Source organism: Ammospiza nelsoni, chromosome 3 (assembly GCF_027579445.1).
Source record: "Ammospiza nelsoni isolate bAmmNel1 chromosome 3, bAmmNel1.pri, whole genome shotgun sequence".
Classification (NCBI taxonomy): Eukaryota; Metazoa; Chordata; class Aves; order Passeriformes; family Passerellidae; genus Ammospiza; species Ammospiza nelsoni.
This window is the reverse complement of record NC_080635.1, coordinates 113,441,209-113,459,666: the sequence shown is the minus strand read 5'-3', so window position 1 is coordinate 113,459,666 and position 18,458 is coordinate 113,441,209. Positions and strand designations below refer to the sequence as shown.

Sequence of the window (18,458 nt, the reverse complement as noted above, 5' to 3'; positions counted from 1 at the left end):
ACCACAGATTGGGTTTTTACTTTGTCTTTTTTTTATAAGTCCTAATGGCAGCATGTGACAACCTCAGGCTCGATTGAGTTGATGAGGAATAAAGTCTTAATAGTGAAGAAGAGTCCAGGAGTGTGTCTAAAGTGCTCATTTTATCACCAGCACATATTTCATACTGACAGTCCATACTTTTAGCTAATCCCAAGCCACGTGTGATGCATTTTAAATCCCTCCTCAGCCTGCTCTGGTCTTTCCCTTGTGGTGTTTTCCAGGAGAGCAATGGAGTCACATTGGCAACTTTAGACTCCTGAGCACACGGATATTTTTAATTCACAACCCATATTTTGAGGTGAGGAGGATGAATTTTGTTCTGTGTGAAGGAAGAGAAGGAGCAGAGGAGCCACTCTGTCAGAACAGCTGCTGAGGATCAGCTGTGGGGTGATGGATTTGGCTTTTCAAGGACCCAAGCTGCCATTTTAGGGAGTCCAGTTTGCCATTTCATTACCAATTATAACTCATAAATAGCCAAAGTAACCACAAAGGAATAAGATTTTGATGCAATCTTACCTTTGGGGCTGCAATGCCCACATTTATAATCTTCATTTCTGTGTTGCCTCAACACCCTGCAGTGTTTGACCCCACTTACCCCATGGCAACCCAAACAAAAAAAAAAAAAACCCAGCAAAGCTTGTTTTCCCCTCGAAGTTAAGCTGATTTTTAGATTCTGGTGGTGTTCAAGTGAGTGTGTGCTTTGGCATTTCTCTCAGGAAAAGCATTATTAGGGCAGCTCGTCTCCTGGCCAGCTGTTTGCAGAAAACTGGTGGCAACTGGGGGATCTTTGCAGCCCCTGTGAGACCTGAGATAGCAGGGACTGGCACACACACACCCAGCATGAGCTGCAATTCCTGCAGAGGGCCTGAAAAGAGGTGGGGAAAAAAGAAAAACAATAAAAGATTTTTTTTTAAAATTAATATTATTATTATTGTTTTTTTTGCCTTTGGTTGCTAAAATCCTGCTGCTGGGCAGAGCAGTCCCAGAGGCTGGAGCCTCCCATCTGCCCACAGCCGTGTGCTGCCAAGATCCAAGAAAGCTGATTTAGCCTTTTACTGACTTTTTAGCCCCTTTATCCTCCTGGCTTTCTGAGATTTACGCCACTGCTGTTTGCCAATGTCATGAATTTAAAATCTGCCTTAGTTTTGAGCGTTCATTCTGCTGTGCAACCGGGTTGTGGGTCACGTTGGTGGGAGGGGATGGAAATCCCATTTAATCATGGGGTGTTAAGTAAGTGACAACAAATGGCTGTGTAACAAAAGCCCTGGGGATTGTGCTTTACTACCCCACATATTTCCCCTCTTCATGATGATTTTTCATGGATAAAATCAAATTTCCCCTTTATTTTCTCCGAGTACAACATTGTTTTTGAGTACAACACTGAAAATTCCTCCTGACTTCTCTCTGCTGCTTTAAGGTGAACTTTTTTTGCTTTGGCCCATTTCCAGATCTCTCTTTCAGCTGAGATTTGCTTCCTCACCTTCTTTCTGGGAATTCTTGATGAGTAGATGAGAAGGGTATTAAATAGATTTAGTGAAAAATGACCGTCACCAGTGTGGATGACTTTCTTCTAATTAAAAATTGAAATGGAAATGAATGAGCTTCTCTTGAGGCCATGCAGGAGCTGGTGCTAAGCCCAGCTCTATATTCATCAGTGCTGTGGGAAGTCCAGTGTATGAAAGAATATCCCAGAAACTTCAGTACCTTGGGGGATGCCAATAAAAGGGGAGATTTTCTAGTGACAGCATATTGATGTGGCCTAGATTTAAATCTCTTGGCCTAGAGCTGAGTCAGAGCTGAATTTCATAGAATCAGAGAATGGATTGGGTGGGAAGGGACCTTGAAACTCATCCAGTTCTACCTGCCATGGGCAAGGACGTCTTCCACTATCCCAGGTTGCTCCAAGCCCTGTCCAGCCTGGCCTTGGACATTTCCAGGGGTCCAGGGACAGTCACAGCTTCTCTGGGCAACCTGTGCCACCCTCACAAGGAACAATTTCTCCCAAGAGGTAGGTTCCCAACAGATCCTAACTTCAGCATCTTTGCTTTGATGTACGGTGTAAACTTTTCTAATGTTGACCAGAAATTCCCTCATACTCAGCCAGCCAGTTAAATTGTAACCAACACGAGTACGTTCCCTTTAAACTTCCTCATGCAATGAATCAAAATTTTCCAGCAGGAAATGAAAGCAAAACACTCCATCTAAAAATTCCTCATCAGCTCTAGTCACCAGAGCAGAACAATGGCGATTACACTCAGTTATGCAGTGCAAATTCCCAGCCCTGCTGCATCCCGGGATCACAGCGGGGCGGGCAGCGAGAGCAGGTGTACGTCAGCGCCTCTGGTTTGGATGTGAGGAGAGGTGGGAAAAACAGGGATCCAGATCCAGAACTGAGGAGGTTGTGTGGTCTGGAGCAGCCCTACACAACCCTAACGAGGAGCAGAATGTGTGTCCACATCTCATGGATCCCACCGCCTTCTCAGGTGACAGCCCAGAGGTTGTAATTTTGAGAGACAACAATTGCTTTTAAATCTAACCATGTCTTAGGTCACTAGCAGGTCGTTTTGGTTGGGTTGCCTGACTGTGTGATTGTTCTCTTGTAGGAATGGCAGAGCTTCACCCTCCCAGCAGCGATGAGAGAGACTGACAATGCTACGAGTCCCTTCTGGCTCCGTCTGCCCGACGGCTGCTGCCGCTGCATATTCATCGGATGGTAATGCACGATGTCGGCAGCAGTGGTAGAGTTTGGCTCGGTCCCACTGCGTTTTTCTCCTGCCAGTTGTGACTCTGGATCACCATGACAACGCTGTGACATTTCCAGCAAAGGTTGCCCACGGACCAAGGGTGGGCTGGGGGTGGGCAAGAAGGTCAATGATCGAGTCTGACGGGGTCAGGAGTTGCACCTGCAGCAAAACGACCGTGGAAGAGCCGCCGGCACGGCAAGAAGATGAAATTCCCCTTCCATTGGCTTCTTGTTGAGCAGGCACAATAACATTTCCCTTCGAGAGACTCGCTGTAAAAACTCTTTTGGTTATGGCTACTGATCCGACGTGATTGCGCGCGCGGCGACTTTGGAACTCATGACTGGCTATACGATGTTGCGCAATGGGGGAGTGGGGAACGGAGGCCAGCCGTGGGTGTTGAGGTGGTCCAGTCGGATCCGGCTCACCTGGCTTAGCTTCACCCTCTTCGTCATCCTCGTTTTCTTCCCCCTCATCGCCCACTACTACCTGACCACCATCGACGACGCGGACGATGCCGGCAAGCGCATCTTCGGCCCGCGCACCGGCAACGAGCTGTGCGAGGTGAAGCACGTGCAGGACCTGTGCCGCATCCGCGAGTCGGTCAGCGAGGAGCTGCTCCAGCTCGAGGCCAAGCGGCAGGAGCTCAACAGCGAGATCGCCAAGCTCAACCTGAAGATCGAGGCCTGCAAGAAGAGCATTGAAAATGCCAAGCAGGACCTGCTGCAGCTGAAGAACGTCATCAGTCAGACTGAGCATTCCTACAAAGAGCTGATGGCTCAGAACCAGCCCAAGCTCTCCTTGCCCATCCGGCTGCTGCCAGACAAGGACGACGCCACCTTCCCCCTGCCGAAATCCAACAGGAACTGCAGGCTGCACAACTGCTTTGACTACTCGCGCTGCCCGCTGACGTCTGGCTTTCCAGTCTATGTCTACAACAGTGACGATTACCCTTTTGGTAGTTCCTTAGACCCCTTGATTAAACAGGCCTTTGAGGCGACTGTCAGAACTAATGTTTATGTTACTGAAAATGCAAATATTGCTTGTGTGTATATAATTTTAGTGGGGGAAATGCAAGAGCCCGTAATGCCAAAACCTACTGAACTAGAGCAACAGTTGCACTCTTTGCCATATTGGAGGACTGATGGACACAACCATCTCATCATCAATCTATCGAGGAAGTCGGAAACTCAGAACTTCATTTACAACATCAGCACGGGGCGCGCCATGATCGCCCAGTCCACCTTTTACGACGCCCAGTATCGACCGGGCTTTGACATCGTGGTGTCACCTCTGGTCCACGCCATGTCCGAGCCCAACTTCCTGGAGATCCCGCCCCAGGTGCCGGTCAAGCGTAAGTACCTGTTCAGTTTCCAGGGGGAGAAGATCGAGTCCCTCCGCTCCAGCTTGCAGGAGGTTCGCTCTTTCGAGGAGGAGATCGAAGGCAACGCCCCGGCCGACTACGACGACCGGATCATCACCACCTTAAAGGCTGTTCAGGACAGCAAGCTGGACTTTGTTCTGGTGGAGTTCACGTGTAAGAACCAGCCTAAGGCGAGTCTGCCCACTGAGTGGGCTCTGTGTGGAGAAAGGGAAGACAGACTAGAGCTACTGAAGCTTTCTACTTTTGCACTGATCATCACCCCCGGGGACACCCATTTAGTGATCTCCGCCGGGTGTACCATGAGACTGTTTGAGGCTCTGGAGGTCGGGGCCATCCCGGTGGTTCTCGGAGAGCAGGTTCAGCTACCCTACAACGATGTGATCCGGTGGAACGAGGCAGCCTTAATCATACCAAAGCCACGTATCACAGAAGTGCACTTTCTTCTGAGAAGCATTTCTGACAACGACCTCCTTGCCATGAGGAGGCAGGGCCGCTTCTTGTGGGAGACCTACTTCTCCACCTCCGACAACGTCTTCAGCACAGTCTTAGCCATCATAAGGACTCGAATCCAAATCCCAGCTGCTCCTATCCGGGAAGAGCCCGCCGTGGAGATCCCCCACCGGTCTGGCAAAGCTGCTGGTACAGACCCCAATATGGCAGACAATGGTGACCTGGACTTGGGGCCTGTGGAAACAGAGCCGCCCTACGCCTCTCCCAAATATCTCCGCAATTTCACCCTCACCGCGATGGATATCTACAGGAATTGGAATTCTGCCCCGGGGCCTTTCCACCTCTTCCCCTACACTCCCTTTGACCCCGTTTTACCATCAGAGGCAAAATTTTTGGGGTCTGGGACTGGATTTCGACCAATTGGTGGAGGAGCAGGTGGCTCTGGGAAGGAGTTCCAGGCTGCTTTGGGTGGCAACGTCCCGCGGGAGCAGTTCACGGTGGTGATGTTGACTTACGAGCGGGAGGAAGTGCTGATGAACTCCCTAGAAAGGCTCAATGGTCTCCCCTACTTAAACAAAGTTGTGGTGGTGTGGAACTCTCCCAAGCTTCCCTCCGAGGATCTCTTGTGGCCGGACATTGGCGTCCCAATCATGGTAAGACTTATTATTTGTGGTGGGGTTTGCATGTTGGAGTCATCTGTATCAGCTCAGCTTCAGTCCTGGGGATGGCTGAAGGTGTCTGTACCTCTTTTGGGTACTTTTATCAGTGGAGAAAAACAAGAGGTGCCAGGTATTTAGCACTCAGAGAATGCAAATTGCTTTTGAGGAGCCTAATGTGAATTTTCATGCTGAAAGCTAAAGATTGGTGCTCGTTGGAAATCTTTGCTTAGGCTCTTTAAGTGCCTCCCTGTGAGGACAGTTGACACCTTATAAATTCCTAAGCAGTAACTGTTTCTGCACTTTGCCAGATGAATTTTTTATTAAAACAAAAGAGGGACCCGCTGAATTAGTGTCGACTGCAAAGAACTCAAAACTCAATTCTCACTTCATATTACAAGGGATGGCAGAGAAGGAATTAGAAGCCAAGGCTAACGTGACTGTGAGAGCTTCCATGCTCCCAAGGTTGTAGCTGACTTTTGCATATATTTGAGTTGATTATTTTTTTTCCTCAGCCAAGCTGAGGAAGTGACATCTTCAAAAGCCGACATTCATTTTCAGACCCATGAAAAATGTACTCACTTGGACATTGACTTGTAAGGAGTGAATTCTACTCCAAATTTTTATTTATTTTAGGTCTCCCTTGTCATCCCAGCATAACCTCCTTCACTGGCCGTTGTTAAAAATCAAAATTAAATATAAATCTCCCCTCATAAAGAGAGCAAGGGCAGAGAGCTACTAACAAGAACTGAGTGCTCTGAATCTGGTTGTGTTTAGAGGACAAATGGAAGGATAATGCCTTACAAATTAGGGAAGGGAAAAATAAAAGAGGGAGATGGTGCTTAAATACACAAACTGCGTGTGGTTTATGTGACAGAATGCTACTGAGCTTAATAGCAATGCGAGCTTTATGCTGCATGCAAAGAGATTCATTGATTTAATATTTCCTTTTATTATTATTGTGATGAATAAATCCTTCTGCTCACATTTAAAAACCCTTATGGTCCGGGAACAATGAGGAGAGAAAATTGCTTGGTTAATTGCGAAATAATCTTTCACATTAGTGCTTTTGAACCTGTGAATTCTACAAAATCTTTGCATTGTGTCTGCCGAAAAAACCGCGTCCTCCTTCGGAGCGGGGATTGTTCTCCTTGGAGCTGCTAATGGGTGTTATTTGAGAAAGAAAAATGCATTTGTGTTGATGGAAGATAATGGCTTTTTGTACCTGGCTCCCATCCGCACATCTGTTGTGTTGGAGCCCTGCTGGTTTTTTGGGGACTTGACACACACGAGTTGCTTTGTGTCACCTTCGAGCCACGCGCTGGGGGAGTGTTGGGAGCCAACATTTGGGAACATGTGTGGTTCCAGAGGAGTGAATTGTTGTGGGCCTGATTTGGGGAGGTGGATGGTGACACTGTGGGGTGGCTGGGTCACAGGGAGCTTCTGCCAGGTCCTTTCTGAAGGGGCATGTTGGTCTCATAATAGCTCTGATTCTTCCCGTCTTTCTATTTTAAAATCCCAATTTTTAAAAGAGCCCGAATCTGGGATTTCTCACAGGAGGGTTAACCCTGAGCAGCCTCCAGGCATCCATCCCCCTGTTGCTAAGCCCATCTCCAGACTGGGTGTTTAATCCTGTTGGGAGCTTGTGCCAGTCATCTACAAGGGTGTTTTGGTGTGGCAGTGATGGAAAACTTCCCTGTTGGGACTATAAGGATGGTTTGGTGTGGCAATGATGGAAAACTTCCCTTTTGGGAGTTTGTACCATTCCTCTATAAGGATGGTTTGGTGTGTCAATGTTGAAAAACTTCCCTGCTGGGAGTTTGTACCATTCCTCTACAAGGATGGTTTGGTGTGTCAATGATGGAAAACTTCCCTGCTGGGAGTTTGTACCATTCCTCTACAAGGATGGTTTGGTGTGTCAATGATGGAAAACTTCCCTGCTGGGAGTTTGTACCATTCCTTTACAAGGTGTGGCAGTGATAGAAAACTTCTCTGTTGGGAGTTTGTATCACCCTCTTTAAGGATGGTTTGGTGTGTCAATGTTGAAAAACTTCCCTGCTGGGAGTTTGTACCATTCCTCTACAAGGATGGTTTGGTGTGGCAGTGATGAAAACTTCCCTGTTGGGACTATAAGGATGGTTTGGTGTGGCAATGATGGAAAACTTCCCTGTTGGGAGTTTGTACCATTCCTCTCCGAGGATGGTTTGGTGTGGCAGTGATAGAAAACTTCCCTGTTGGAGTTTGTACCATTCCTCTCCGAGGATGCTTTGGTGTGTCAATGTTGAAAAACTTCCCTGTTGGGACTGTAAGGATGGTTTGGTGTGGCAATGATGGAAAACTTGCCTGAAGTGAGTTTGTACCATTCCTCCACAAGGATGGTTTGGTGTGGCAATGATGGAAAACTTCCCTGTTAGGAGTTTGTGCCATTCCTCTACAAGGTGTGGCAGTGATGGAAAATTTCCCTGCTGGGAGTTTGTACTATTCCTCCACAAGGATGGCTTGGTGTAGCAATGATGGAAAACTTTCCTGGGCTTCATCAGACAGTGGTAAATCCCAAAATCTGCTCTGGAAAGGGTGACAGGAGCACTGGGAGCAGAGGTGAGGCTCTGTTTGAGCCTGTGGGCTGTGCTGGCTAGGGGAAGAGGCAGCTGGGGGTGTGGGATTGGCAGGAGACACAAGCCAGTGTGTGCCAGTGTCAGAAGAAAGTGAGGAGCTGTGATTCTGATTTCCTTATGAGGGAAAAAAAGCTCTTTTGATGGGGAATATCCAATTCTCTCAGATCTGCCAGTGCTGCTGCATCTCTGTGTAACAAACACGTTCCCAGCGACTTTGGGATGCAAGGAACTGCTCCGTGTTCAGGTCCCAAAGCACAGAGCGGGAGGGGGTCAAGAGAAGGGGATGAGGGTGGGTTTGGGCTGTGATTGAAGTGGGTCCAGGCACCACCTGACTCTGAGGAGCAGCACAGCAGCAGCACACGTGTGCCAGCGTGATCCAGGATCAAAGCACCTGGAGCCAGAAGGTCACTGAAGAAAACTCAGCCTCAGAAAGATGTGGAGCTGCTCCAGTGAGTCCAGAGGAGGCCATTGAGCTGCTCTGGAGCCAGGCTGGGAGAGCTGGGGGTGTTCAGTTGGAGAAAAGAAGCATCCAGGGAGAGCTCAGAGCCTAAAGGGGCTCCAGGAGAGCTGGAGAGGGATTTGGGACAGGGGATGGAGAGACAGGACACAGGGAATGGCTCCCACTGCCAGAGGGCAGGGATGGATGGGATATTGGGAAGGAATTGTTCCCTGTGAGGATGGTGAGACTCTTCTTCCCAGAGAAGCTGTGGCTGCCCCCGGATCCCTGGAAGTGTCCAAGGCCAGGCTGGATGAGCTTGGATCAACCTGGGACAGTGGGAGGTGTCCCTGCCCATGGCAGGGGGTGGCATGAGATGATCCTTCAGGTCCCTTCCAACCCAAACCATTTTATCATTTAATGCACATTACAAGCTAATGAGACAAAGCAATGTCTGCAGCACATTAAAGAGCCTTTGGAAGCAAAACAGAGTCCTGAACCCCTCCAGGGCCTGCTGGGCAAGAGATGTGTGGCTCTGGGCTAGCAGAATTCCCCAAAGGAGAGTTGGACTTCTCCTTCCTCCATGTGTTGACCTTATTTATTGGTGTGCTCCTTGGAACAGCATTTGCAAACTGCTCTGCTTGGCTGTGATTTGGGGTTGTCCTCCCAAGCAGAATTATTTTCCCTGGTGGGCTGGGAATTAATCAAGAGCCAAGCTCAAAGCTGCATTGGAACTTTGAATCTTTCATGGATAACGAGATAAACAGGGCTACGGAATATATTTGATTTTTTAAAAAAGACTTTGACTTAAATATAGATGGCATAATTTACTAAAACATCAGTAAAATTCCTAAGCTGCACAGAAGTCTGATCAAATATTCTGTCCCTGTCCCCAGCCTGAAGTGAGTAGGTGGAAATCCAGTGTAATGTGAAGTAGTTTGTAGTCACTCAGGGCTGCCCCTGGAACAGATGCTGGCACTTTACCCTCACATTTAAAGCTGTAAAAACTCTTCCCATCTCACATTAATCGGGATTGCAGCAAAACCCAAATGCTGTGAGTGAGAAATCTTGTTTGTGCAAGCTCAAAACCTGACTTTCCCCCAAGTGTTTGTATCTCTAGCACTGCCTCAGGAGATCTCCCCAGGACAGGAGTGTGACAGTGCCAGCTCCAGCAGCCACACCACGGCCACTGCTGAAATTCTTTGCTGCCCAGAGAAGCTGGGGCTGCCCCTGGACCCCTGGAAACATTCCAGGCCAGGCTGGAGGGGGCTTGGAGCAGCCTGGGATGGTGGAAAGTGTCCCTGCCCACGGCAGGGGGTGGAATGCAATTAATTTTAAGGTCCTTTCCCTCCCAAACCATTCTGGGATTTGAATTTTCAGCTTGCTTTGCAATAAACTGTGTGGGATGAAACCCCACCTCCTGTATAAATATGGGTGGTCCAACACATTAGTGATTTAATTTTTTTTCTGTGATTGACTGGGTGAGCCTTAAGGTCCTTTCCCACCCAAACCATTCTGGGATTCTCTGATTTGGGGCTAAAGCTTACTTAGCCCAAAGCAATATTTTCACAACCTCTGCTCACATTCTAAGATGTGGCAGCCAGAACTTCCCTGTGCTGGGTTTGTGAGGGCCCTCGGAGGCTGGAAAAGCCCTGCAGCAGTTTGGTTTCTCCTCCTGCTGGAGGCATCTCTGAGCACTTGGGGCGGGTTCAGTGCCAGCTCCTGAGGCTGCCAGCAGTGACTAATCCCTTCCTCCAGCTTTGTTCCAGAATAAACCTCTGCCTTTGATCCCTGCAGCCACTTCCAGTGGTGTGACATCCTTGCTGCTGGCTGGGAGGGCTCATTCCGTTCAGCTGCTTGTTTAGAAAGGAATCAGCTGTGGAAAACGGCTCATCCTGAGGCTGCTGGGCCTGCAGACCTGTTTGGCTGCACATGGCATTTATTAATCAGGGCCAGGGAATGCTGTCCTGACTTTCCCTTCTCTTTGGGCTCTGTGAATGTGCTGGCTCTGAGGTTTGCACATCTTTCCAGCAGAAAGAACTCAAAGGGTTTTTAGATCTCCATTTTAAGGAGCATGGCAGGATCTGTAGGTGATGCTGATGAGGAGGAGGAGGAGGACAGAACCTGGACAGGCTGGTGGCCATGGTGGCTGTGAAAAACGCCAATCACGTGTTTTTAAAATTTTAAAAGTTTCATAGTAATAAAATGGTAATAAAAATAGTTATACAATTAGAGTAATAATAATGAGTAATAATAATAGAGTAGTAATTTGGACTATTTGAATTAGGACAATAGGAGACAATAGAGACAAAGAGTTATGGATGTCCAGGTACCTTTTCTGGGCAAAATAAGCCTGAAAAGAGACAAACATTAACAAAGGATTAACCCTTAACAACAACAGCCTGTTGCATATTCATACACCTCATCCATGATGCATCAATTCCATTCAAATACAGGATTCTGTCTGGTCATCCTCAACTTCTTCCTCTGAATCCTGACAGTGCCTTTGAGGTGGGAAGAAGTTCATTTCTGCTGATAAGAGGGCAATAAATTCTTTATCGCTGAAAGATTCAGGTGTCCTGGGCTGCTATCTTGCTGCGAGTCCTTTCTTTAAAAAAAGTATCTTATATAGCCTAGTTTCTATTTGAACATTTTATTATAAGCTAAAACTCTATTTACCACACTACTTAAGAGAATGAATCCAGCATTACTTTCTAACACAACACATCTAATATTCATTTGAATATTTGCAAAAAGACAATCATAAAATATGTGCATTTTTCATAGTGGCACACTGAGCTTCTCTGCTAGTCCTTCAGCAAGCAGCTGGATCCTCAAGCTTGGTTTCTGATAAGGGCAGCAGCAAACTAACCAGCAGCTGGAGATAAACTGCAGTGGTGTGTGTGATCCAGAGTGAGATCATCACGCTGACCAGGAGTCAAAAAAGAGAATAAAACCTCCATGCTGATCAACATCACCATTTCAGTCAATCCTTTTCCTTCCTGGGAACTTTGCCTAAATTCCAGCTCAGGGCCTGGTTCAGCTTGGTAATTCAGCATTTACCAAACTCTTCTTTGCTGGTGTGACTTGTGCTTTTCTGGGCCAGCTCACCTGCAGAAACTCTTTGGTGAGTCCCAGCTTTATCCTTCTTTACTTTGACTCACAACTCTTGTGTTCCAAATCAGGAAAAACCCAACTTTGCTTTGAGCTCCTGGATTGCATTTGAGAATGGGGAGCTCCAGGTTTATTTCCAGAAGGAACAATTCACACAAAAGCAGCTGAGAAAATCCCTGTTTCTTAGCACCGAGTCACTTCCCACAGGAGATTTGCCCCATCCCTGGGTTGGACAGCCTGTGTTCAGTGCACCAGCATTACCAGCAGTGTGTCCCAGGTTTGTGGGCTCAGTTTCTCCACGGGAGCAGTTTCAGAGGGCAGGGAGATGTTCCACAGCAGTGCTGGGTGCCGCTGTCAGGTTTGCAGCACCACCTGCTGCCCGCGGAGCTGCCGGGGAGGGAACCGAGTTCTGAAATCCCTGCGAGTTTCACCGTCTCCATATGGGTTTTTTCTGTTGTGTAGCAGCAGAGGAAGGAACAAATTTGCTGCTTAGTTTACCTGGGAATCCTAAAATCCAGATGCTTGTCACTGCAGAGCCCGAGCAGAGGTGCAGTGATGCGAGACTGCGGGATGATAATGAACAAGCAGCGCTGACTCCTCGGAGTTTGCACTTGGAATATTAACTCCAGCACCTCACACTCCTCTCTGCTCCTGCCTAGAGCCATCCCTGCATTCTCCCCTGTGCCATGTGCTGGTTTGTGGTGGCTTTTCCACAGATAAACCCCAAGTCCGCATCCCCTTGGCTCAGGATGCAGCTGATGGGGTGGGTGACCAGAAGGAAGCGTGGCTGGGGCGTTGGAGAAGAGAATCAAGGGCGGGAAATGTCCTTGCGTGCTGCTGGGGACATCATTGGGTGAGTTTTGTCACATGTGAAGGTGTCACAGGGGCCAGGCCCTGTGCTGAAGCCATTAAACATCACCACAAAAGCTGCCTGTGCATCTCAAACTCTCCTTGTTTGGAGCAGCTCTGTCACAGCTGCTGGGGACAAAAGCAGCTCAACAGGACTCGGCACCAGGGGCAGGGCAGCAGCAAAACCCGCAGTGATTTTCCAGGGCTGCATTGCTGCCACTTGTAGGGTTTGAATTGTGACCTGTTGAAATACCAACAGAATACCAAATGTCCCCAAATTGTGCCATGTGCTGGTTTGTGGTGGCTTTTCCACAGATAAACCCCAAGTCCGCATCCCCTTGGCTCAGGGTGCAGCTGATGGGGTGGGTGACCAGAAGGAAGCGTGGTTGGATTGGAAAGGAGAATCAAGGGAGGGAAGCATCCTTGCGTGCTGCTGGAGACATCATTGGGTGGGTTTTGTCACATGTGAAGGTGTCACAGGGGCCAGGCCCTGTGCTGAAGCCATTAAACATCACCACAAAAGCTGTCTGTGCATCTCACTCTGTTTGGAGCAGCTCTGTCACAACTGCTGGGGACAAAAGCAGCAGATCTGTGTTAGTCCTGTAAAAAAAAGTGAGGATATTTTTTGGCACCAGAGGCAGGGCAGCAGCAAAACCCAAAAGCCCTGATTTTCCAGGGCTGCATTCCTGCTACTTTTAGGGTTTGAATTGTGACCACACTGATTTTCCAGGGCTGCCTTTTTGCTACTTTTAGGGTTTGAATTATGACCTGTTGAAATACCAAATGTCCCCAATTTATTCCATGCACTGGGACAAGCATGGCGGGGAATGGAGTGTGTGGGTGCATTTTCTCTTTTTTTTTTTTCCTTTTGTTCTCACCTACTTTTCATCCTGCGTGACTTTGTTATGATGGAACTGAGTGTTGACATCCCTTTCCCATAAAGTCCCAGAGCCTGGGTATCTGCATTTCCTTTCTTGCCAGGCTTTTATCTGTCCTGGTGGAGCAGTTGTGCTGTGCAAAGCCGTTTGATTGTGCATTCTGCACAGGCTGCCTTGTTTGTGAAGGCAGCCTGGTCTCCCAGAGTGGCCATAAGCTGATGTTGTGCCACAGGACACGGATGGATCCCCTGGCACAGGAGCAGGACTCGCTGAGGTCAGGAATTTTGGGTATTAAGTAGAGAGGAAAAAGAAAATCTGTGTTTGCTGGAGCAGGAGGGGCCTCGTGGGGCATTGGGACATCAAAGAGGCAGCTGTGAGGGACATGAGGAGGTTACAGAGAGGAAGGTGCCTCTTGGATGTGAGGTTAGGGAAGCAGGAGAGAGGTTTTAGTCACTGCTTGTTGCTGAGGTCTGATGGAGCTCCCAGCTGCTCCCCAGGCTCTGTGGGTCGATCAGCAGAGGGGATGATTTGCTCCAAAGGTTTTGGGACACTCTCCTACCCCTTTTCCCCACAGTTCCTTCCCCTTCCCTCACCTGTGTCTGGTGAGGAAGCAGCTGCTGCTCTCTTATCAAACCCATGGATGCTGTTTGTCCCATTTTCATGAAATCAAACTGTGCTTGGTGATAAAGCCTGATTGACGCATATGGGGCACTCCCCTCCCCAAAAACAGCACCTGGGTTTTCCTGGCCTTCTGGAAAAATTTCATCTCCTGTGAAAAGCCATTGAGAGCAGGTGATGGAGTAGCTGGATTCAGAGCCAAGGGCTGCAGTTTGTTTTCCCCTTGTGTCCAGAATCCCTGGAATTGTTTCACTGCAAGCACCCAGGAAGGATGGAGCTTTTTCTCCTGATGACAGTGAGGGGATGTCATCTTAGAACTTCCATTTATTTAAAACTTTTAGGTAATTAATGAAAATCAGTCAAACCCATGGATGCTTTTTTCCCCATTTTCATGAAATCAAACTGTGGTTGGTGATAAAACCTGTTTGGTCTCCCTGCCCTGCTTGGCATATGGAGCACTCTTCTTTCCAAAAAACAGCACCTGGATTTTCCTGGACTTCTGGAAAAGGTTCATCTCCTGTGAAAAACCATTGCACTGAAATATCCACTTGTATCTCTCCATATAAATTCAGAGAAATGCTGTTTTCACCTATTCCCAGATTTTCTAACAGCAGAAAGATGGGTAATCTGAAGCTTTTATCTTCCCAGATAAGACTTTCACATCCAAATATTTCAGCAAATTCTTCATCTTCCTGAATGCTCATTTGAACTGAACTCTGAGGGGTTTGAGCTTCGTGGAGGGAACAGAAATGGGTTTTGTTCTCCACACTGAAAGCATTTGGGGCAGGGAAGTTCCATTTCCAGCCCGATCATGGCTTTGATCTCTGAGCTGCCCTGGCTTGTGGGAGCCTGGCTTATCTCTGTGATAACAGATAGCCCCATCCTGGCCTGTGACAGGAGAGAGCTGAGGGGGAATAAGAAAAGCCTCCAGGACAGCCATAAACTGGATAATTCTTTCCAACAGGGCTCATTTTCCTCTTGCTCTCAATGCAGGTGACAACACAAACTGCTTTCAATCCACTGGTATTAATTAGGTTGATTTTATCAGAAATTTATAAAAGGAATTGTTTTGAATTGTGACTCATTTATGTGATCTGTGTAATTTCTAACACATGCTGGTCCTTAATTCCCAACCCATACTGGCTTGTGGGAGTCTGGATTCATCCCAACCATGTGTTTGGCTCCAATTATTGATGGAAGCATTTTTTCCTCCTGGGTTTTGTTGAAGCAAGTCTTGGGATAAATCAAGGTTTGAAGGACATGACATTGTTCATGGCTTGAGTTCTCTGCTCTCCTGGGTAGAAGAGTGATGGGCTGGTGTGAGATGTGGACAAGGTAAAGCAGGAATTAGCCAAGGATTCCAACAATTAGCATCCAGAAATTGAAGTTTGTGAGCAAAGGGAAATTCATAGAAACCTGTCTAGACCTGGTATCCAGATTGGCTCTGGCACCTGGAGGGAAAATTGTGTAAAATTTGGGGCAGATGCCTCTCCCTTTATTTGGCCATGTCCAGGGGGACATCCCAGCCCCGTCCTCTGCTGCTGGAGCTGCTGGAAATTGCAGTTCTCAATGAGTTGTGCTCCTGGAACAACAGCAACAACGAGGGACAAAAATTCAGTTTGGGAATTGTGGTGTGGGCACTGGGACAGTTCCATAAAGGAGCTCTCATCCCTGCGTGGTGGATTTGAGGGCAGCAAAGCTTCATTTCACCCAGAGCTTCCCCAGTGAGATCTCAGCCTTCTCAGCTCAGAAATCCCTGGCAGGCTCCTGGTCTGGAATCCACCTGGCAGCCAAAAGTGAGTTTCTGTGCCTGAGTGCTTTATGGTTGCTGCTCCCAGGCACATAAACATTAATAAATCCTCTGTCCTCTTCCCATCAAAACAATAACCTGCCTGCAAACTTGATGGCTCTGCTTCTGTATCAGAGTCTATATTCCAGGTTTTTAGTAGCTGCTCAGTGAGTTATAGCCTGACTCCAATTCCCCCCTCCCTTTGTGGGGCTGTGATGTTCATTTGGATGCCCTCAGACACAAATGTTTGCACTGAAGCCCTTTGTGGGATGGGTCGGAGCAGCTTTGAAATGTTGGAAACATCTTGGAGCATCCTTGGGTGTGATGCATTCCAAAGAATGAGATGCACCAATGGGAGCAAATTTACAAATAATGGCACCTGCTCTGTCAGGTGTTTTGTTTTCCTGCTGTGGTGGAAATCCTGTCTGACAGATCTCCAGGAGGAACCTGCTGAAGAAGTAATTGCACAACAATACAGAGGATTTGCACTGACGAAAGCCTCTGGTAATTAAAGCAGCCGGGCCGTGAGCCAAAGAGCAAAGTGTGGAAAGATAAGCTCTGCCTCACTTAGTGAGCACAAAGGAGGCATTTCCAATAATCCCCTGGGATCCCAGCCCTTGGATTCCCAGCACTCTGCTCTTCCCTGCCTCTCTGCTGTGCGTTTCTGTGGCTCCAGGATGGAAGTTGCTGGGTTCCCTCCCATGCCATGACCTGGCTCTGATGTCCTGGCAAGGGCAGGAGACCTCAGGGGTGCTCCTGATCCCCCTCCTGACTTCTCCATCTCCTGTCTCACAGATGAGATGTGACAGCCCCTCTCAGATCCACCCCAAGCTCCCAGTCTGTTTGCTGCCAGCCTGCTCAGCAGGGATCAGGGCACTGCCAATGTGCCTTTTCCAGGGAAATCACAGGTGCAGGAATTAGCTGAGGGAGATCTGGGCTTTCAAACTTTACAAGTTTTGAGGTTTTGAGTGTTTATTGAAATCTGGTTGGGGAGTTCAGCCTGTGAGTGGTTCTTGGGCTCTTGTGTGGTTGTTCCAGGCTCTCCTTTGGCTCTTCAAGGATAACAAGGAGCTCCTACCCGGCCTGACACAGCTCTGAGTGCTCCACTGGGACACTGAGGCAGGCAGGGAAATGAAGATTTTGGCCAAAATAAAGCCAGGCTTTCCCAGCCAGTTCCTTGTGGCAGCTTCCCTGTGATTCCCAAAACAGATCCAGGAGCTGGGAGCCACTTCAGAGCAGGGGTCACTCCAAGCTGGTGTGTTCCTCAGGCTCTCTCTGCTCCAGGCATGTGCAGCTGGCCCAGCCAAACTCCTGCTCTGTCCCAGGCTCTGAGTTATGTCAAACAGGAGCGTGGGATCTGTCCCCAGGCTCAGTGGCTGCACACATCATGCCTGAATTGTTGGTATTTACCAGGCTGGGAGGTTTTTGCTACCCACAAATGGTTTGAATCCCTCATCCCTGAGCTCCAGGAAGGAACACTGCGCCTTTTGGATGGAGTTAGGAGCTGCTGCCTGCCCTCTTTCCGTGTCTTTCCGTGTCTTTGTGTGTTCTCTTTCTCAGCAGTGGCCCCAAATGGCACCTCTGTGTTTTACCTGATATTAGCAGAGTGGGTTGGGTACAGGCAGTGTGAGGAAGGTGTCCCCATTCCATCAGAACAACATTTTTGATGTTAAAGTTGCCACTAAAGCAGCCAGGGGGTATTTGGAGAGGAAGAAGAGGCACAGAGGATGAAGTTGAGAGTTGACAAATAATAATCTGCTGAGTTGGGTCCAGTCTGAAGCAGGAGGGTGGGATCTGTCCCCAGGCTCAGTGACTGCACACATCATGCCTGAATTGTTGGTATTTACCAGGCTGGGAAGTTTTTTTTGCTACTCACAAATGGTTTGAATCCCTCATCCCTGAGCTGCAGGCAGTGACACTGCATCTTTTGGATGGAGTTAGGAGCTGCTGCCTGCCCTCTTTCTGCGTCTTTGTGTGTTCTCTTTCTCAACATTGGTCCCAAATGGCATCTCTGTGTTTTACCTGATATTAGCAGAGTGGGTTGGGTACAGGCAGTGTGAGGAAGGTGTCCCCATTCCATCAGAACAACATTTTTGCTGTTAAAATTGCCACTAAAGCAGCCAGGGGGTATTTGTGGAGGAAGAAGAGGCACAGAGGGTGAAGTTGAGAGTTGACAAATAACAGTGTGCAGATGTCCTGCCGGTGCTGAATCCGTGCTGGGGACACTCCTGCTGCCATCCATTGTCACCCTGGGGTGTTTCAGCCCTGGCATCTGGGACTGGGCAGAATTCCATTGGAATTTTCAGCCCTTGAATGCCAAGACAGGATTTGCCAGGTGAAAACAGCCAGGTTCATCCAGCTGCAGCTTGAGAGAGAGTTGGGAAAGGACAGTGACATCTGTCAGGACATCACACTGGGGCACCTCCAATGCCAGGTTCAGTTTGGATTTGGGTTTCAGATTTGGGTTATCAGTATCAAAACTCCCCAAAGAACGAGCTCTTTCTTCTTGAAATGACTTTTTTTATGGCTTCCCAGCAAACAGCAGCTCATAAATCTGGCTCGTGGTCCCGGACCTGCCAGTGGAAGTTGGATCATGAGCTTTGCGCTCTGCGGTTTTTCCCTGTGAGCTTTCATGAAAAGCACACACAGGAATTTTGGGAAGTGGAGAAGGGAATGAGCTGCAGCAGTGGAAGTATTGGAACATGACAGCGTGTTATCCCAGGGACCTTCTTTGAGCCAAATAATTACAATTAATTGTAAAATAAATCTAATTGGACAAGCAGCTCCATGTGCATCTCTAATTGCACAGCCACTAACAGTAACACACAGGGAATAAAAATCAGTGTCTGCTGCATCCCTTTCATGTTAAAAGGAGCATCCTTCTCCTCT

The 18,458-nt window shown here is 48.2% G+C and overlaps 1 protein-coding gene across 10 annotated transcripts in view; it reads left to right on the top strand.

Annotated features, from left to right (window-relative positions):
* The window catches only part of EXTL3 (exostosin like glycosyltransferase 3), a 132,754-nt gene that overhangs the window by 99,888 nt on the left and 14,408 nt on the right, over positions 1 to 18,458 (top strand). For all 10 annotated transcript variants that reach the window (XM_059468121.1, XM_059468116.1, XM_059468117.1 and 7 more), the window contains one exon: positions 2,643 to 5,267. In XM_059468121.1, the coding sequence (XP_059324104.1) occupies positions 3,120 to 5,267 (2,148 nt within the window). In that variant the 5' untranslated portion in view covers positions 2,643 to 3,119. The remainder of the gene's footprint in view (positions 1 to 2,642; positions 5,268 to 18,458) is intronic.